The sequence below is a fragment of the Panthera tigris genome, chromosome D3 (assembly GCF_018350195.1).
Source record: "Panthera tigris isolate Pti1 chromosome D3, P.tigris_Pti1_mat1.1, whole genome shotgun sequence".
Classification (NCBI taxonomy): Eukaryota; Metazoa; Chordata; class Mammalia; order Carnivora; family Felidae; genus Panthera; species Panthera tigris.
In genome coordinates this window covers 48,593,122-48,614,357 of record NC_056671.1, presented here as the reverse complement: position 1 = coordinate 48,614,357, position 21,236 = coordinate 48,593,122, and the positions used below count along the sequence as shown (strand labels likewise).

At 44.0% G+C, this 21,236-nt stretch overlaps 1 protein-coding gene across 2 annotated transcripts in view; it reads right to left on the bottom strand.

Annotated features, from left to right (window-relative positions):
- The window catches only part of TAF4B (TATA-box binding protein associated factor 4b), a 179,480-nt gene that overhangs the window by 12,521 nt on the left and 145,723 nt on the right, over window positions 1–21,236 (bottom strand). Inside the window, exon 15 of one of the 2 annotated variants that reach the window (XM_042961503.1) lies at window positions 10,047–10,096. The exons of the other annotated variant lie outside the window; for it this stretch is intronic. Coding sequence (XP_042817437.1) covers window positions 10,082–10,096 — 15 coding nt within the window. The 3' untranslated portion in view covers window positions 10,047–10,081. Of the gene's footprint in view, window positions 1–10,046; window positions 10,097–21,236 lie in introns of those variants that run through there. 2 annotated transcript variants of the gene reach the window in all.

The window sequence follows — 21,236 nt, the reverse complement described above, 5'->3', positions numbered from 1 at the left end:
TTAATACCACATATGGAGAACCGCAACCAAACAAATCTAAAATATGTAGTAAATGCTTTTTTTCCCTTTTTTAAAAATTTATTTCGGATGCTGGTGCTAAACTTCCAAGTTTCATGATTTTTTTAAAAAATTTTTTACGCCCTTCTTTATTTCTAGGATGAGGGAAGGATACATTTTTGCTTTCTTACATGACTGTGTGAAATGTGCAATATGGGGCACCTGGGTGGCTCAGTCGGTTGGGCATTACTCAGGTCATGACCTTGTGGTTCATGAGTTCAAGTCCTGCATTGGGCTCACTGCTGTCAGTGCAGAGCCTGCTTTGAATTTTCTGTCCTCCTCTCTCTCTGCCCCTCCCCTGCTTATGCTCTCTCTCTCAAATAAACATTAAAAAAAAAATAGAAAATGTGCAGTATGATGTTCTTCAAATATAAAAATTTTACCTTAGAAAGGGAAAAAAATAACCAAAACAATCTTATGGCAAAACTACTATCATTATCCCATTTTGCAAATAAGGAAATTAGCTCAGAGCGTCTAAGTAACCCACTCATGGTCACGTAGGTAGTAAGTGAGAGGTGACATTTTTTAAATGATTTTATTACATTTAGAAATTAAAGTGAAGCAAATATAAAAGGAGTTAAAAACACAAAAAGACCCAAAAAACCAAAACTAAAACGAAACAAACAACACAAAAAAGACCAAAGCCAGAAACGATCCAAATGTCCTCCAATAATAGAGAATCGGTAAACACATTGTGGTTTATTCAACCAACAGAATACTACTCAGTGATTTAAAAGAATGAACTACTGACATATGCAACAACGTGAATGGATCTCAAGAAAGTTATGTGGAATCAAGTGTCAAGCAACCACAGGAATACTTGCTACGCAGTTCCATTTATATGATGTTCCAGAACAGGCAAGACTAAAGCAGTGGTTACCTCTAGGGTAGAGGTGGGGGAGTGGGGGCCAGTGGCTAGAAAGGGACTTGAGGGAATTTGGGCGGGGGTGTGAAAATGTTTTCTATGAGGGTGATTGTCCCAAATGTAGTCATATAAAAACACATTGTAGAAAACAGTAAAAGGTCCAGAGAGAATTGATGGCACAAAGCTGAGGAGGAGGCTGGTAACAACCAGTGTGGCAAGCAGTGCTCCGGACAAGCCTCGCTGTGAGGAGGGAGAGGGAGCCTAGCGGCCTAGTGATAGGGGCCAGCGGAGGGAATTAGCACCAGAAAGCTCATGTGTCATTCAGCTTGACGAGTGAGGTATGGGAGGGAGGATTCTTTTCCAAGGGCAGAGGTTCTTGGGGTTAAGGACATTAGGGCTGGAAGAGAATCCCCCCTTTATTGATAAGTACTCAGTGTTAATGACTTATTCACGGTTACACAGCTAATTAGCCACAGAGCTGGGATTAGCACCTAGTTCTTTTACAATAGGATAAGTCATTTGGGGGTAATGTCAGGCCTGCTTCACCTCCCACTGCTAATGAGGGGTCTTACCCTTGCTTATACAAAGTGAGGAATGACTTCCAGTTGCCTTTTGTCTTTTGTTTTTATGTTTTTTAATGACATTCATTAATCACCTACCATTGGCCAGGTGCTGTTAGGTGTTGACAATTGAAAACTAAAAAGCCACTGCCCCTGTTCTCAGATAACTAAAGGTTTGTTAGGGGGAGACCCACGTGAGTAGTCAACGCACTTGTATGAAGAGCATAATGGGAAGGGCGGGGGATAAGGTTTACTGGCCAAGCAATTCTGCCATAATGGGGAGTGGAGAAGGCTTCATAGAGAGATGGGGCAGGCTGAACTTAGGGAACTGAGTTTAAGGATAAAATAATTGCATTAAAAGCACAGAGAAGCACATGTCAAGACACAAGAAACCGCCCTCACTCAGGCAGAGGCCCAAGGTCCCAAAGGCATACAGCTGGCCCTCAGCCAAGTACACCAGCCAAACAGACCCCTCATGTCAATCAGCACCAAGAGTCCACGAAGGGCTTGACTTACGTACACCCCTGAAAAGAAATGCAACGAACCCCAACATGTGCTACAAAGAGAATTTCCATTATAGAGGTAGGGTTGAGTTTTGGTGTTTTCAAGCACATTCCAACCAACAGGATGGTCACAAAACAGTCACCTACACCAGCTGCGCAGGCAGTAGTCCTGGGCAGTGACCTGCTGGCTTTATCAAGCAGTAACTCCTGAAGCCAAGAGGCACGCACACTCACTGACGCAGGCTGCAGCTCTGCGGGTGATGGATAGCAAAACAAAGGCAGCGCTAATGAAAAATTAATGAAAATGGTTACTTCCGTAAGAAAAATGATCTGTTCTCTCCCACCTTTGTATTGATTTTTGACCAGCCCTGTAATTGGAAATGTATAATTTTATCCTGAGGCAAAGGCAGGCGGAGGGGCAGAGCGTGGGATCCAGTCAGATGTGGGCAGGCTTCCGGCCACACAGCCAAGCTGCACCCCGGAGGTGTAGCCCCTACCCACTCTCTTCTCTCCACACCTGACACCTGTTCCTCCCAAGCTCCGAAGCCTGAGTCACGCGCGGGTTACTGATAATGAGGGCACCCCAATGTTCGCATGCCCGCTAGCCTTTTGGGATGACTCTTATAGCACTCAATTAAAACAAATATGGCTTCAACCTATGTGACGCAGGAAGTCCCATCTCTCCTCCAATTCTTTAGGAATTCTGTGGGAAGGTATTTTCCCTTTTATCCAGTAGTCACCTGTCACACCTCTCTCAGTTCCAGCCTCACCTCCCCCAACCCTTCTCATCTCACCTGCCCTGTATTCCGCACTTGGCCACCAGCTTGGATATAGCCCATCTCCTGGGCTCTCCAAAGATGCTAACCTAAAGTAGAGCTAGGTTAGGTAAGTTAAGTTCATTAAAGCAGACTTTATTGGAGGTTGGAGGGTGGGAATTTCATTTGCTTTGCTCACCTCTGACTCTCATGTGCCAAACCACCACCTGAGTCATCATAGGAGCTTAAAAATAATTATTGACTTGGAGTAGTCAAATTCATAAAGGCAAAACATACAATGGTGATTACCAGGGCCTGGAGAATGGGGAGTTATTGTTTAATGGGGGCAGAGTTTCACTTTGGGGAGATGAAAAAGTTCTAGAAATGGAGGGCAGTGATGACTGTATAACAAGGTGAATGTTCTTAATACCACTGACCTGTACAATTAAAGATGGCTAAGATGGTAAATTTTATGTGATGTATATTTTACCACAATAAAAAAACTGAACGAAGTAATGATATTATGGCAGTGGGGTGGGGGGGTGGTGCTCAGAATGAAAAACCACCTAAAACTGAACATCCGGCCTCAGGTTCCTAAATTACCCAGCTCATAGGGAGGCTGGTCCAGAGTTCTCCAAAGTGAGTGCTCCAAATTTATCCTTAACACAACCCAACTGGGGAGAGGAGAAAAATAGTAGAATTTCTAGGTGTATATTTTATTTCATTCTTTAATTTTTTAAATTTGGGGATAGATTGAAATATGCATAATATAGAACAGTACTGACAGCCAGGTATGTAACTTATAAATGAGCAGACTTATACTCAAGGAACATTATTGAAAACTTTGTACTCCCAGGTGGCATGGTCAGCACTGGCATGTGACTTTCTCCTCTTCCTCTGTTGTCACTCCAAGTAAGTACAGTAAGGACTTTGGATCAGATGCTCCTAAAGGGCTTAGCCTGCTCTACTGCCAAGTCCCCCCCCAAGTGCCAGCTTCCAGGCGGAAGTCACTCTAAGCGACAATGCAGTTTATGTGTCAGGGACCAAGGCCTGGCATCCCTGCTGCTCCAGCGTCAGGGATTTTGGGGATGTGGCCTGACTTACTTCTCAGTCACAGACAAACTGCCAACCCCTCCTTTAGGACACCAAGAGCCACAGACCAGTCAGGGCCCTTCCACTGTTCAAAGCAGGCATCATGAAAGGTGCCCTTTGAGGGACAGAAAAACAAATCTACCTCAAGTTTCCATCAAGGTCTTGTCCCTGCAGAGTATGGGTCTAGTGGGTAATGTGTGTTTTTGAAGGCTTAGCCCAGGGCTGGCTTTGCAGCCAGACAGTCCTGGACATTAGTCCCTTGTCCCTCCATGCATTTCTTTAAGTGACTTCAGGCAAGTTGCTTAATCATCCTGAGTCTCAAGTTCCTGTTCTGATGATCCGAGAAAATAACACACGTATCTTGTGGGGCTGTTGGGAGAATAAAACGATGAGTGTAAAGTGAGAGCACAATGAAATATAACCATGATCACTGCTATTATGTCCCGTTTCCCCATAGATGAAGTAAGAGATTACGTCAGAATTCCAGATTTTGTAACAGCCAGCTGCCAGAACTGCGGGCAAGGCAAGGAGCTCCAGGTAGCTCATCCTCCAACATGCCTCTTTTTCCTAACTCTGCTTTTCTCAGATTAACATATTTTATTTCATTTGAAGAAAGGATCTTGCAGATTTTAAAAAGTGCTTTAGAAATACTGGCACTAGAGGGGCACCTGGGTGGCTCAGTTGGTTGAGCGTCCGACTTCGGCACAGGCCACGATCTCAGGATTCGTGAGTTTGAGCCCCGCGTTGGCCTCGCTACTGTCAGTGCAGAGCCGCTTTAGATCTTCTGTCTCCCTCTCTCATTGTCCTTCCCCCGCTCATGCTCTTTCTCTCAAAAATAAATAAATATATATTTTTTAAATACTGCAGCTAGAGCAGCAGATAATTTTTAATCTTTTGACTCTAACTGAATTATAGTAAGACAACTGAACCCTAATCAAAGGGGCGGGGATCTCTCCTGACAGAGACGGTGAGATGGCTTGGCCCAGAATTCCAGACCCCAAACTTCCCAAATTTCCTTCACTCGGCTGTGGAAGGACTGGTTCTCTGTTAAAGCCACCTCGAGGACGAGCTGCTCATCTCCTAGACAGGTGGTTAAACACCCCCTCTGTGAAATATCTCACACTGCCATCTCTGCTTATGACTGCTCATTTCCTAACTTCTCACATTCAAGGAAGGGAGGAGTGGAGAGAGAGCTACTTATTAAGAAATACTTCTGAGTACACTTAGGACTGCTGTCTCTCACATCTTTTTAATTCCATTTCGGCCTTGGGCATAGATTTAAAACAAAGCTATGTTGGAGGTGATCTTCAAAAGCAACAGATGATGATTAATGCTCATACTGTTCTTTAAGGCCATGGGTGAACTTTGCACTGTCCTCCATGAGCAGTCTGCTAATCTCAACTCAGAACCTGGTGGAAACAGCCTGGTCTAGCTCTCCATTTGTTGCCTTAAAAACCTTGGGCAACTTGGATTCTTAAGCCTTGGTTTCCATATCTGAAAAATAAAGGTAACTAATGCTCTCCTCGACCACCTCACAGGACCTTTGTAAAGATCTCATGAAAGAATGGAGGCAAGAAGGGGTGCCTGGGTGGCTCAGTCGATTGAGTGTCTGATTTTGGCTCAGGTCATGATCTCATGGTTCATGAGTTCGAGCCCCACTTCCAGCTCTGTGCTGACAGCTCAGAGCCCGGAGCCTGCTTCAGATTCTGCGTCTCCTCTCTCTCTCTGCCCCTCCCCCCCTAAAAAATAAATAAATGTTAAAAAAAAAAAATTTAAAGAATGGAGGCAAGAACTATGTAGAACCAGACAGATATGGGGCACATGTTTGGCTCAACTGGTTTAAGCATCTGCCTTTTGATTCAGCTCAGGTCATGATCTCATGGTTTGTGAGGTCAAGCCCCACGTCAGGCTCTGCACTGACACCACGGAGCCCACCAGGGATTCTCTCTCTCCTTCTCTCTCTCTGTCCCTCCCCTACTTGCGCACATGCTCTCTAAACAAACAAACATTTAAAAAAAAGGGAAAAAAAAAGAACCAGACAAAAGGGAGGCTCCAAGGTACCAGAGATCATCTGAGCCTACCCCTCGCTGAAATGGTCCAGCCTGGCCGGGAGGGGCCACGTTTGATGCACTTGTGCATTTCTCGGCATGAGGTCATCTGGAGAAAGCAAGGTCACGGGGCTGCAGGTTACTACATGATCTGTCCTCATATCTGACCTCAGCATTTCACTTTCACAGCTTGCCCAATGCTGCACAGGTTAGGATGAGAGTGTCCTGGCTGAGCTTCCATCCAGATACCACTGGTGATTAAACAGATAGTGGATCTTACTCCCACAGCCTCTTGAAGTCAGAGCTGGCCTTTGGCTCAGTGGGGCTCAAGGCAAGAACGGGTGGAGCCCCTCCTCCTCCTCCTGCCACTCCCACTCAGCCCCTGCAGAAAACGGGATGAGGTATCCAGAGACTCAGCCTCTTGTTTTGGAAACATCCAGGACGTGGAAAGCCAAAGAAAGCCAAGGGCCAGGGAACATGTGTGGCTAAAACAACTTGGTAAGTAAATGATTTAGGAAGTGAAACAAGGTAAATTCAAGCTCAATGCAAAGTACGTTTGGAGGTTAATCCTGTTGTCCTGAACTGGGACACAGGAAATCCGGCTCTGCTGTTTGCTGTGGGTGGCCTTGGGCAAGTCACCTCACAGCTCAGGTTTCTATAAGTCGGTATATTAATGGGGTTGGACTAGAGTCTCCATTCTCAAATGGTTGCATTTAACCGCTGCTCACGCAGTGGGGAAAAGCTACAACTGCATCTTCCCAGAATGCCAGTTTTCCTTGAAGATTGGGAGGGACAGCTTTTTTTTTTTTTTTTAACAGATTCATGAGATAAAATTCACATCGCATACAATCCACCCATTTAAAGCATACAATTCGATGGCTTTTAATATATTCACAGATTGTACAACAATCACACAATTAATTTGAGATCTTTCCATCACCCCCAAAACCAACTCTGTATGCCTTAGCCATCACTCTCACAGCCCCCAACCCTCACAGCCCTGGGCAACAGCTAATCTACTGTCTGCCTCTGGATTTGCCGATTCTGGGCATTTCATATAAATGGAATCATCCAATATGTGATCTTGAGAGGATAATTTTTATATTAAAACAAACAGCTATGTTATGAAAAGCATGCAAAAAATACATTAATTTTTAAATCACAAAAGATATTTCAAAGAAATTTCCCATGTGTCTGGCGGCTTCATGCTAAAGAGTCCAGGCATCTTTCAGGGACAGTGATTCATGTTGCTCTGCCCCAGGGCCACTTTGTGAAAATTCTGGGGAGCACTGTGCTGAATGATCTCTTATCCCTGTGGCAGCTCCAACCTTTGAAGATGCCAAGGCTCACCGTGATAAACCTACAGAGAGATGGCTTTTCCAGGAGAAACTGTAAGTGACCTTCTGTTATCATTTTTCTCCTTCATCTCTACCATAGGTTTACATTCAGAACAACTGAAAAAATAGTAAGATGACACCAATATTTCAGCTTTCCATATAGAAGAATAATAGGTTGGGATGTCCACCCTACCCACTTCTATCATTCCCCTAGCTTTGGGGAGAAGCATCTTGATCTGTTTTATTCACTGAACCCTCTTCAGTGCCTAGTGCGAGCAACAGGGAATATCATAGGGGCTCAATAAATATTCGCTGGAAGAAAGAAATGAAAGGGTGAAAGAAGAAGAGAAGGGATGGGAGGAGAGAAGAAAGAAAGGAGGCGGGAGGGAGGAAAGCAAGGAGAGAGGCACGGTGGGCCTTGTTTAGTACAACCTCACACGTGGAGGTTAGGCTGTAAGAAGCTCTCACTGTTAGTGTTAGAAAGGTTGGTTTGTCTTCCAGATTTTACACTATGAAGGAACTGACTCTGTCAGTTTCATCAAATAGGAAAGAAAGAAAAAGTAATCACGGGTAAAGAAAAGAAATAGGAAGATGAGACAGAGGGAGTCAGGGGTGTCCCACAGAGAAGGACTCTGATGGGTGACTTGGGGGAAAGGTAGACAAGCAGAAGCATCTTCAGAACCCAATTCAGGATTGTATAATAGGAATAATTTATTTCCAATATAAAGTCCTCACCCAACATGAGTGACAAATATCCCCCGGATCCTACCCTACAAATGTGGGCAGAAAAGCAGCTTGGGGCTATTTCAACACAAAGAACCAACCACTTGCCAGAAACAGTGATAAAGAAATATTCAAGCATAGGACCCAACACCAAGGCCAGAGGCAAAGGGGCAGCAAAGTTGTTCTGTGGATTTGGCCTGTCCCGGTTGCCCAGACCCCCTGGCTGCCTAGACTCAATGGCTCTGAAGACAAGAAATGAATAAAATAGGTTTTTGAGCCACATAAAATCTATTAATTTAGACACAAGGATTACCATTCTTATCTCCAAACTGATGCAAACAAGGGGACAGAAACATAGAGCCTACTTCTTTCCTTTTGTATCGCTCAGCTTTTGCTAAGTTAAGCTGCATAACAAATATCCCCCAAATCTCAGTCTTACAACCACAACAGTAAAAGGTTTATTTCTTGCTCATGATTCACATCTTCTGTGGGTTAAGTATAGCTTTTCTTTTATTCCAGAACCAAGGACAAAGTGTAGCCCATCTCTGGGCCACACTGGTCTTGTAGCAGAGAAGAAAAGGTAAGAGAACTGGTGGAGACATGCATTGGCTCAGATGTGGTGTATGCCACTTTGACTTGCATTCATTGGCCAGTGTAAGTCATATGCCCAAGCCAATGTCAATAAGGCAGAGAAAAACAATCCCCTCACAGAAAAAGCAGCAAATAATGACAAAGTGTGGTCTACCACACTTTTCCAAACATTGCCAGAAAGACTAGGCTGTGCTTCTTGAAGGCAAAAATTGAGACTTTTTTTCCTGCACCCGCATTGCCCAGCACAGAATCTGGTTACAGTAGAGTACTCAATAATGAAAGGATGGTGCCCACATGTTCAGGTGCAAAATAAGGACAATGACATTATCAAGACTAGAAGTCAGATATCCTGATATCAGCCTGCTATCTTCCTATCACTACACCCTACTGAAATGTAGTCACCTAAAGGGCTTCGACCTTGTGCATATCAATAATTTTGCTTTTCAGAATCATCAGAGCCTCAAATCAAGAACAAAACCAACTGAAGACTAAGCAATTTGAAGATGAAGAGGGGTGAGTATTAAACTAGGAAGCACAGAACTTTTGTATACATTGTCTCATTTGGCCTTCCCAGGAACCCTGTGAGAAAGCCAGGGCAGGAACTATTTAGGCTTTTTTGTTTGTTTGTTTGTTTTTAAAGCTGTTTTTGATGAAAAAGGAGCACTTAGATAGAATGCAGTGGTTTACAACACAGGCTCTACAATTATTCAGCCTGGGTTTAGTCCTGGCTCTGCCCCTTGCCTTGCTAGCTATGTGACCTTGGGAACATTGCTTGACCTTGGTTATGCTCATGAACATAGGCAACTGCAGGGTGTTGCTGGGACAGGATGAATCTCACAGGGAGAAGGGTCAGCTGGTGCCTGCAGAGCCGGCTGCGTCCTCTCAGCATGGTGGGCCATGCTTGTGCTCCCGTGGAGGAAAGCTCTCTCTTTCTACTGGGCATGAAAGGAGTTTTGGAGGGTGAGGGACAAATCATGCTGGGGTACTAGGAAGTCTTAGCGTAAACACAGGCTATTCAAGGAGGTGCTGGGAACGCCAGTGCCCAGGATCTGGAGACAGCGAGCGAGAAAAGACCATGCACAGCCCCTCCCACCTCAGTCCCAGAGACCCTGTTGCCAGGCCACTTGCGGGTTATCCATTGAACAGTTCATCTTGTCTCTCTGTATCCTCTCTACCCTTCAGTTTCCTCATCTGTAAAATGGGTGCAACAGCATCTCCCTGAGAGGACTGTTGTGAGGTTAAAATGGGAAGTGCTGTAGTCTTTTGCCCAGAATCTGGCATACCGTCAGCTAGGAGCACTGAAGCTGGCACCTTGGTCTAGGTTGACTACATGCTCATTCAGACCGCCTGAAGTCACACAAGGCTGCCCCCCTAAGCCCGCTGCACTGTCAGCTCCATGTAGCTGACTGCACGGCAGCTCTGTGACTTACCTGTGTGTATCCCAAGGCTCCTGCTGCCCTAGGACAGTGGGGGCAATGAATTTATCAGAGAGGCGTGGAGAACCTTTACTGTTTCCTCACACGTTTCTCGCTCCTCCCCAGATCCAGGAGTTAAAAGAAATTTTCCTTAAAAGATAAATGTACAAATTAGGCTTTCCTGATAGGCATCTACTCCAGTAAAGATTCCTGGGTGCTGCCTCGGACCCCAGGATACCAGAGGGCATTCATCCATGGGAAGAGAGCTGGCAGTGTGTGCTCCACACCTCACCAGGAGGGTGTTTACCAGAGAAGTGGTGCCCAGTCATGGCCTCGGCGACGAGTCAGCTCGGTGCCCTTGACAGGAAAGAGAGTCACAGCGGCCCATGATCACGGGCTGTGTTCTCTTAGGGCTGACCGCCCTGGGAAACAAGCACCGTGGAGTGCTTGTCCCACCTACTCTTACCAAACCTTCAAAATGGCCTGGCTTACCTTCTTGCTGCCGATAGAACCAGAGGGCGAGGGTGGAAGTTGTGAGGTGTCCGATGACACAGGTAATGCCAAACATGCAGGGCTGTACCGTGCCTTCTGGGGGCCCCTTCCTCATAAAAAAATATATATTTTTAATGTTTATTTTTGAGAGAGAGAGAGAGACAAAGAGACAGAGACACAGAGACAGAGTGTGAGTGGGAGAGGGGCAGAGAGTGAGAGTGAGACACAGAATCTGAAGCAGGCTCCAGGCTCTGAGCGGCCAGCATGGAGCCCGACGCGGGGCTCAAACCCACGAACCGTGAGATCATGACCTGAGCCAAAGTCGGACGCTTAACCGACTGAGCCACCCAGCCACCCCATAAAGTTTAAAAAATTAAATTGTATGACTGCATTGAAGACAAATATAATCCAGACTGGATTTATAGGTTACATGTTATATATTTATTATTATTATTTCTTCAGATTTTAAAAGAAATTAAGACATTTTTGTGGGCCCCAGGTCCTGTCTGTGCGTTACCTAGTGGAGAAGTTGACCCTGAAACCAGGACAACTGAAGAGCCTGGTAATGCCCATGGCCCAGTGCCCATTCTCCTTACACTGAGCCAACCACCCCTTGCCACCCAGCTGTTAAGTTAGTTGAATGAAAGAACCTTCCATGTAAAAGTCTGCATGTGCTAAACTAAGAAACTAGAGACCAGCTTCTTTTAACAGAAACAGAAACCACACTACATGAATAATGCCGGAAGAAATGAAAGAAGAAAGCAGGTTTAAACAAAGTGTTATAGGGGCACCTGGGTGGCTCAGTCGTTTAAATGTCCAACTCGGTTTCTGCTCAGGTCATGATCTCAGGGTTTATGGGTTCAAGCCCTACATCAGGCTCTGTGCTGACAGCATGGAACTTGCTTGGGATTCTTTCTCCCTCTCCCTCTGCCCTTCCCCTGCTCGCTCTCTATCTCTCTCTGTCTCAAAAATAAATAAATAAACATTAAACAAAGTGTTTTAAGTCTATTGGTAGCCTCGTTATGCACACTCGTATACACACACACACATGCACACACGCACACACACAGAACTAATTGGTGAGCCCCCAGTGTTCGACATTTGTTTCCAGATAGGAAATGAGTTTGGTTTGAAAAAGGGATATTTGGGGAGGACAGAAAGAGCTTCCATCTTATCTGGAGAACAAGTCCTCTGTGGCATCTCCTAAGACTGCTCCCCACAGACCGGAGCTTCCTTAGTCATCTCAATGCTAGCTGACTCCTGCTGCCTGACACCGCGGTGGGGATGGCCTGCCAGCCCCAGTGCTTGCCTGGAAGGGTTTCCTGAGGGCTGGGGGACAGACACGTATGTAGAATGTTGGTGCAGCATGGCGCATGTGCTGTGAGGTTGCACCTAGACGAGCGCTGAAGCCAGGCCAGAGGTAGGGAGGGGAGGCTCCAGGAGGGTGCAGGTAGAGGAGGGGCTCCCTGGCCAAGGTAGGGACTGCAGGAGCAAAGCCAGAGGCCAGAACCTGCCTGGGAAGTGCTGAGGATTTGTGCAGGGGAGGAGGCACCCTGAGAGGCCTTGGAGACCAGTGAGGAGAGGTGGGAAGGGGTGCTGGGGCTTGGCCCGAGAGCTTTACCAAGCCCGACCTTCATTCTGCAGGGATGGGGAACCAGTGAGGCAGGACTGGCTGCATAGTTCACGGTGCCCAGTGTGAAATGAAAACACGGGGCCCCTGTTGAGAGAGGGTTCAGAATTTGAAGACTGTAGGAACACAGCATTAAGCCAAGTGCAGGTCTTGAGCAGGGGTCCTGTGCAACCCAGATGGGCCACATACCTGGGAATTAGGCCCTGGGTGTGGTTGGGGGGAGGAATCCAACCCCAAGAGATTTCTAGTCTTGGCCAGGAAAGTCTTTATATTTGTATTGTCTTTGTAATATTGCTATATTCCTTTTTCTTCAAATACAGGATTTAAAAATGTATATTTTAGGGGCGCCTGGGTGGCTCAGTCATTTAAGCATCTGACTTCGGCTCAGGTCATGATCTCGCAGTTCACAAGTTCGAGCCCCACATCGGGCTCTGTGAGGACAGCTCGGAGCCTGGAGCCTGCTTCAGATTCTGTCTCCCTCTCTATCTGCCCCTCCCCTGCTTGCACTCTGTCCCTCTCTCCCTCTGTCTTTCTCAAAAATAAACATTAAAAAATAAATAAATAAAATAAAAATGTATGTTTTAATCTTTCATGGGATATTGACAGTGGTTTTTTTAAATGTTATATACCATTAAATATGCAAATTATTCTATTAATAGAAACTTACTTCAGAGACAACTTTTCCAGAACTTCTCTTCTCCAACAGTAAGGCCTACTGTGGAGGCCCGAGGAAATTACTTAGCATTCCCCACTATGGCTGGCATGCAGCTAAGTCCCTGCTAGGGTCAGGAGCCAGCACTGCCTTGATAACCACAGTGACAACAGAGGTTTAAGTTGTGAAAACAGCGGGATTTTGAAACTCTCCCTCCACATAGTTTACAGATAAGCCAGGCAAATTCTGAAACTCTCTAAGAATTTCTCTCTCTACATCTCTAGGAGAAGGCAGGGTTGCCAAGAAAGAAAGCGCATCTTAAAAGAGTAGGTGAGGACCCTCCTTTTGGGAGCACTCCCACCTCCCCTTTGCTCTTTGCTCTGGGCTTGCCCAGCTCCGTGTGGCCCCAGGGGGTCTGCAGCGTTCCATCAGGATTCAGGGTCAGACTCCACAGCCACAGGAGGGCCAAGACCTTGACAGAGTCCCCTTCTCCCCCTGGGAGCCCTGCAGGGAGCAGCTCTGCGTGTTGCAGCCCCACTGCTAAGCGAGCCAGGCCCCCTCCAGGTGGGCAGCGCAGAAGGCGGCAGCCTTGCACTGAGGTGATTTCTAAAGCTCTTATTTCTCTAGTGTTTCAATTCCTTCCTGGAATGTGAGGAAGTGTCCCCTGCAGACTCCACACTGTATCTGGAAGCAAAGGCATGCAGAGAGTGGGAGCCTGTGCTTCCTCCTTAGCCTCACGGAGGGTGTAACTTAGCCCCACGACACCTGACTTCTCTCATCTATAAAGTGGGTAGAAGAGCAGTCCGTTGCCAGGAGTCACAGCAGGGCCGTAAGTATGAAATGGGAAGATGGACATGAAGCACAGAGTGAGAGTCTCATAAATGTGGTCTAAGTGTCATGATTTCTGCCCAGTTCCCTAAAGCAAACATCCTCAACCTAGAGGGTTCATAGCAGTCAAATGGTTAGAAGTGGTCTGGGTGGTAGGCTGATTTTTCATAAAATTACTGTCTTCACCTGTCCCCCCTATAACTGCTATGGAATGCCTGCCCAGTAGCCCATTTTCCTTGTGAACCCACTGCCCTAGATTTTATCCGTGCGCTTTGGCCTCTAGTCATGGACAGGAATTCTTCTGAGTTTATCTACACCCCCCTCCCCCCACTACTCCATGCCTGCTGTAAACCGGCAAATGTCTTTAGTTGCCATAACGATACAAGCTGCTCTCAAAAACACCGCTTCAAGTTTTCACATCCCTAATCCATACTTTACATGTTTAAACTAGCAACGGAATATCTATTAGCACATACAAGCGCATTTCCCCCCCTTCTCCTGGAGAGAAGAACGAACGGAGAAGAAATTACTTAAATTGTTATGTAAGGACCTGTTGGTCCTGCACAGGCTGGAAGGTGAGATTCCGTTCCCCCTTCCCCGTGTGCCCCGACCAGTGGCTAGCAAGCTGCTGCCAAAAAAATGATGGAAACGGTGGAAGTCTCTGGAGGTGTGAGAGTTTCTGTAACATCCTAAGCCCCACTGTTGCAGGGCATGACTTAGGCCCTGGGAACAACTCAAGCCCCGTAAACCTGGCTCTGAGGGCCATTAGCTAAAAAAAATCGTCTTAATAACTACTGTCGAGGTTCACTGTGAATCTCCAGAAGGGGAAAATAACATGCAGCACTTCCCAAACAGAATTCACCGCAAAATGCTTTAATTTCGGGAGTTCTAAAGGAATAGTTCCTTCAAGCCATGGATCTAGGGGCATGAGGCAGAGGGGGAAGACACAGCTCCTTGGCTCAGGGAGAGGGCAAGCAAGTCAAGGCCGCCCTCTTGCCATGAGGAAGGAGCAAGATGCACCACCCAGAGCAGCCAGGCGAAGGGTGCATTTGTGGGCGGAGGTGCGGTCCCCTTCCTCTTCCTCTCCCTCCTTCTGTTCCTCCACCACAGCACTACTTCCCAGAGAAGCTCCCACATGGGAGGCTCCAGGCCCTCACGTGGTGCCAGATGCCTGACCCCAGCCCACAACCAGGACTGAGGCAGAAGTGAGGATCTGCGTTTTGTTTTGGTGTTTTCTAGGACTGCACTTTCCATCATCAAATGGCATTTTCAAAGCAGTCGTTCTCATTGTTTTAAAGGATAAAATTTATGGTTTGAAAGGAATGGCCACCAACCTCATAAAATGGCCACAGGCCTCATAAAATAAGCTTTAATATTACCACAGACATTCTCACAATTGGCCAAATCCCCAAGACCCCTATGAAGAGTGACTTGCCCTTGGCAGAAAAGGATTAAATTTACTCAACACCATAAAAATACACAATGACCTTTCTCAGTTTCCAGCAACAGTCATGCTGGGCAGGGGTTCTTTGGACATGACCTTCTCTCACCTCACCATGTCTCCATCCCAGCATCCACATGCATCGGCCTCCACACTAATCCCACTCGGCCTTGTCTTCCATTTCTGGTCTCAACTCTGATATCAACCTGGACTCGCTCCAGCCCTGTCAAAGCCAATGTCTTCTCTTGGATCCTGAAGAACCAGGTTAATCTAGAATTTGTTTCCAGTTACTACGGATGTGGACTCATTGATTAATATAGACCAATCAATGGCTTATATTCACCTTGACCTTGAGATGTGTGAAAAATCTCTTTATAGACTGTGCTCTTTTATAGACCACGATCTTGGGAAAAGTACTTAACTTTTCTGAAACTGCTTATTCCTCTGTTGAATTTTTTTAATATGGAAATGTAACTTTATTATATCATCTCACTCAATAATCACTAAAACCCAAAGTGATGAGTGATATTACTCTCACAGAAATTGAGGAACTGACATTCCAGCCAGTAAATAGTGGACTTAGGATTCTAATCCTGGGTTTGTCTGATTCTAAAACCCATAGTACTTTTTTTTTCTTTAAGGAAAACACCCTCTCAGTGCTGGGCCTTTTTTTTTTTAAATTTTATTTATTTATTTGGGGGGGGTGGAGAGAGAGAGAGAGAAGGAGGAAGGGCCAGAGAGGGGAGAGAGAATCCCAAGCAGTCTCTGCACTGTTAGAGCAGAGCCTGGTGTGGAGCTTAACCTCAGGAACCATGAGATCATGACTTGAGCCAAAATCAAGAGTGGGACACTTAACCAACTAAGCCACCCAGGTGCCCCAAACCCATACTACTCTTTTGGGGGCACCTGGCTGGCCCAGTGGGTGGAGCATGAGACTCTTGATCTTGGGGTTGTGAATTCGAGCCGCACACTGAGTGTAGAGATTACTTAAAAATAAAATCTTTAAAAAAAAACCCACAAACTCATAATACTCTTTTTCTATAGACCTCCATCGTAACCTGGGGGAATTTTTGGAATACTAGGCAATGATGTACACGATGGCTGAGAAAGGAAAGAGACTGACAGCAGAGGCATCAGCAGGGAGCCTGACATACCAATCCAGAGGATGAGGTCCTAAACCAGAGGAGAGGCAACTGGAAAGGAAAGAGGTATTGGGAAGGTTGAACCAAGTTGATGGGAGGGGAGGGAAAGAGGAATAAGAAAGTGGGAGGGACCAAACTAAAAAGATTTTTGAGTCTAAATGACCCAAAAAGTGATGGAAGAGGTGAATGCAAGAAAAAAAAAATTAGGAAAGACAGCCATTTGGAGCATAGGGATGCTAAATGAAAATGTCTGGGAGGAATTCAGGGATGTGAGATTTTAGATTTTAAAGATATTAAGGACAGAGAATCAAGATGTGAAAAGCAGCCACATTAACAAAAGCTAGTCATAAAGGCAGTGGGATTCCCCCGAACAGAGAGGAAATGCTGTGAGCTGAGAACAGGTCTGGATGAAGGGGTGGGCAGGAAAGAAGAGCAGTCAGGGGGCAGAAGGAACAGGCACTGCTGGGTAACCTGGGGCAGAGAACGCTTTCCCAGCAGGAGTGCTCAGATGCATGTACAAAAAGCGGAGGAGAGGTCGTGGCAATAGAAGGGAAGCTTTCATTTTTAAGAGTGTAATCTCAGTAGAGTGGTGAGGGTGGAGGTCAGACTACAGATGGCTAGAGAAAGACTCAGGGCAAAGAGAGAAGACAGAAGTCATAGACCATATGTTTAAGATATTTAGAAGGGAAAAGATAAAAAAGGGAACAGCAGGACCAAGTAAAGATATTTTCCTTTCCCTTCACTGTCAAATACTCGAGTGTGTCTGACCATAGAAAGGAAAGATGAAGATACACATTGAGTATGGGAAAGGGATCACCGAAAAAGCTGATTTCCAGGGAAGGCAAGAAGGGATTCAATTGTTAATCCAACAGTATTTGCAGTGAGCCACTATATGCAAAATATTGTGTTCAGCACAGTAAGAAATAGAAGGATAAAACAAAAACCAGTGTCTTCTCTAAGTAGCTCACAACTTAGTAGGAGAAATGAGTTATGCAAATTGTAATATTGCATGGCAGTGTAAGCCCTGTGTTCATGTTGACAATAAAGTGCTATCGGGGTCAGAGAGGAAATGTGGGACTAAGTGGGAAGGGACATCTACAAAGACATCACAGAAGAGGCAGTACTATCCTCAGCCTTGGAAGATTAGCAACAATATGCCTGGCAAAAGATGCAGTGGAAGAATGTGGAAAAGGAGGAATTCAGCGGCAAGGACAGAGGAGTTGACCTTGAAAAGGAGGGACAGTTCTGCAAGTGGTACTTCGGGGAAGAATGCACAGGAAGAAGAAGTAGGATAAAGAGGTACTGTGAAGTAGAGACAACAGAGTACAAGACCTCATACCTGATGGGCTCACTGTACTCTGTAATGTGGACAAGCAGAAGAGCCTCTGAAAGAACCCTGAAAATCAGGGTTCAAGGTCAAGAGGGAAATGTGAATCTGAAAGAGATAGAGACAGAAACTGCAAAGAAGCCAGATGGGCTTGCTCTGTTGATGTTAGAAACTTGCAAAATTTTGTCTAACAAAAATTAGCACTCTGGAAATAGGGATCAGAAAAGTAACTGTTGAGAGGAATTTTCTATCTGGAAGCATGATGAAAAAAGTATCCTGGCCTGTCCTCCTATGGAAATTTTATATATAAATATGTATATTTATTTACATATAAGGCATTGTTTATTTAATTTTATTATAATTTGTTTATTAGATTTTTTCAATGTTTATTTTAGAGAGAGAGAGACAGCGCGCACGAGTGAGCACGAGTAGGGGGAGGGAGAGAGGGAGAGAGAGAGAACCTTAAGCAGGCTCCACACTCACTGTGGAGCCCAATGCAGGGCTTGATTCCACGACCTGAGCTGAAATCAAGAGTCAGATATTTAATGATATGAAACAATTACTATTTTTAAAAGATGTAATCATGTTAGTGTGCTTTTGTTTTATAAAAGACCTCTTAAATATTATAGACACACACTGAAGATTTTGTGAATGAAATTATATGATGGCTTGGTTTTGCTTAAAAACAATCCAGGGGCGCCTGGTGGCTCAGTCAGTTGAGCGTCCGACTTTGGCTCAGGTCATATCTCATGGTTCATGGGTTCGAGCCCCGTGTTGGGCTCTGTGCTGACAGCTCGGAGCCTGGAGCCTGCTTTGGATTCTGTGTCTCCCTCTCTCTCTCTGCCACTCCCCTGCTCGTGCTCGTCTCCTCTCAAAAAAATAAATAAATAAATAAACATTTAAAAAAACAAAACAAAACAAACAAAAACAATCCAGTGTTGGGTTGTGGGAGGGTATAGAGAGCAGATAAAATGTTTTGATCTTTGGTGAAGCTGAGAGGTGATTTCTTCATTTTTATATGTGTTTAAAATTTTCTGTGGTGGTAAGGTAAAATAAGAAAACAAATGTTAAAAAAATAAAAGAATGCAAGAAAGGAGAGAAAAAGAAACAGAGAAGTTAAGATAAATAGAAAGCGTTTAATAAAATGACAAATATATCAGTAATTATAGTCAATATAAATTGAGAAAGTTTCAGTTAAAAAAAATCCATCTATATGCTATGTACAGGTAACAGATTTAAAACTTAGGAACATAAAAGGTTTAAAGTAAAAGGAACTGAAAATGATACTCCAGGAAAATCCTAATGAAAGAAGCTGATGTCCCTAAATTTATAGCAGAAAATAAACTGTAAGGCAAGAAGCACTACTAGAAATAAATAAAACTACCATATGATAAAGTTTGAGTTCACTGAGAAAATATAGCAGTTTTAACATGGTTAGCAATAATATAGCCTCTACACATATAGAGCAAAAATATACACAATTACAAAGGTAAATAAATAAATAAATAAATACATACATACATACATACATACATTCTTATGGTGGGAGAATTTATTATATTTGTCCTAGTAAATGAAATATCAAGAAGACCAAAATACAAAAAAGTAAGAATATAGATTCAACAGCATAAGATTGGTCTAAGATATATTTTGAGAAAACTGTACCCAACAACTATAAAATATAAATTGTTCTCAGCAACAAAACACTGAGCCAAAAGAATTCTCAATTCAACAGATGTTACAGTACCAGCATCAGACAGACTACATTCTCTGACTACACTACAGTTAAATCAGAAATCAATAACAAAAGGATAATTTCCTAATGATTAGAAATTTTAAAATGTTCTTATAACCATAAGGCTCAAAGAAGCTAGCATATATAACTTATAATAGAAAGAATGAGCTTAGGATACAACTTAAGATAGAAAAAAAAATAGAATTAACCCAAAGAAAGATAAAAGAAAGAGAAGAAATTACTGAAATAGAGGACAAAAGTAAAATAGAATCAACACAGCCAGAAGTTGTTTCTTTGGCAAAATTAATAAAATTGATAAATTTCTGGTAAGGTCAATTAAGTAAAGGAGAAGATAAAAATAACAATATCAGAAATGAAAAATGAGACATAATCACAGATGCTACTGACATTACAAAGATTTAAGAGCTTACTATAAACAACCTTTTGCCAATAAGTTTGAAAATGTAGATGAAATGGGCAAATTACCAGACAAATATAACTTTCTATTACTGACTCAAGAAAAAATAGAACATTCAAATAGTCCCTACCATTAAACAAATAGAAACAATAGTTTAAAATCTTTCTACAATGAAAATACCAAGCTCAATGGTTTTACCAGCAAGTTCTACCAACATTCAAGAAATGAAACTAAGTCTTAAATTATTTTAAAATAGAGAAAAGTAGGTAAGACACAGCAACCCATTTTAAATGAAGCTAGCTTATCTTTGGCATCAAAACCAGAGAAGCACAGAAAGGAAAGTTTCGATCTCACTTAGGAAATATAGACATAGAAATCATAAACTACTAGCTAACACATGGCAGATGAAAGTTGACTGCACATTCTTTGCTACTTCTCCCACTGAGAGGTAGAGTCCAATTCCTTCCCCCTTGAATCTAGGTGGCTATAGAAAAGTGTTTCTTGGAATAAAATAGAATGTGGTAGAAGTATGACTGCATGACTTCCTAGGGTAATAAGAAGAAGTGTATAGGTTCTTCCATAGACTCTCAGAACACTCTAGGAGCCCGGAGCTGCAAATAAGAAGACTGCCCTGAGAACGCCAGCTGGAGAGAAAACAAGAAGGCACCGCTATAGACAATCTCAGGAGAACCCAGTTTTCAGCCATGTCTATCAAGGTGCCAGACACATGCATGAGGTCTCCAACCTACAAGACCAGCTCATTTGCCAGCGTAATTCCACCAAATGACCTCCAGGAGTCCCTGTGGAGCAGAAAAAGCCCTGAGCTGAGTTCTGTCCAGATTCCTGGTTTGCAAAATTGAGATAAAAGAGATGTTGTTTTCAAAAACTAAGTTGTGAGGCTAGTTTGTTATACAACAAGAGATAACCAGAACACTAACAAACTTGAGTGTTGTTTAAAATCATGACCTAGTTGGTCGTAAACATTAGAAAATCAATTCATGTAATTTACTCGATTAACAGATTAAAGGAGAAAAGTCATGTTATCCTCTCAATTAAAGCAGAAAAAAAGTAGCTGTTAAAATATTACATGCATGCATGATTTCAAAACAAAACAAAAAACTCGTAACAATCTCAGGATATAAAGGAACTTCCTCAGCCTATGTATCATTCTATAGACCTCATCATTAATGGTGAAACATAATGTATTCCCTTTAATATCAGGTATAAGGTGAATGTGTCCACTCTCACTATCCTAATTCATTTTTTTATTAAAGTGTTTTGTTGCTTTGTTTTGTTTTGAGAGAGAGAGAGAAAGAGAGAGCAAGCAGGGGGAGGGGCAAAGAAGAGAGAGAAGGACAGAATCCCAAGCAGGCTCCATGCTGTCAGCATACAGCCCGATGTGTGGCTCCATCTCATGAGCCGTGAGATCATGTCCTGAGCCAAACTGAAGTCGGTTGCTTAACCGACTGAGCCACACAGGTGCTCCAGTTCTAATCCATTTTGGACTTGAGATTTAAGCCAACAGTGCAGGGAAGGAAAGAAAGAGACAGACAGACAGAGAGAGAAAGAGGGAAGGAAGGAGGGAAGGAAGGAAGGAAGGAAGGAAGGAAGGAAGGAAGGAAGGA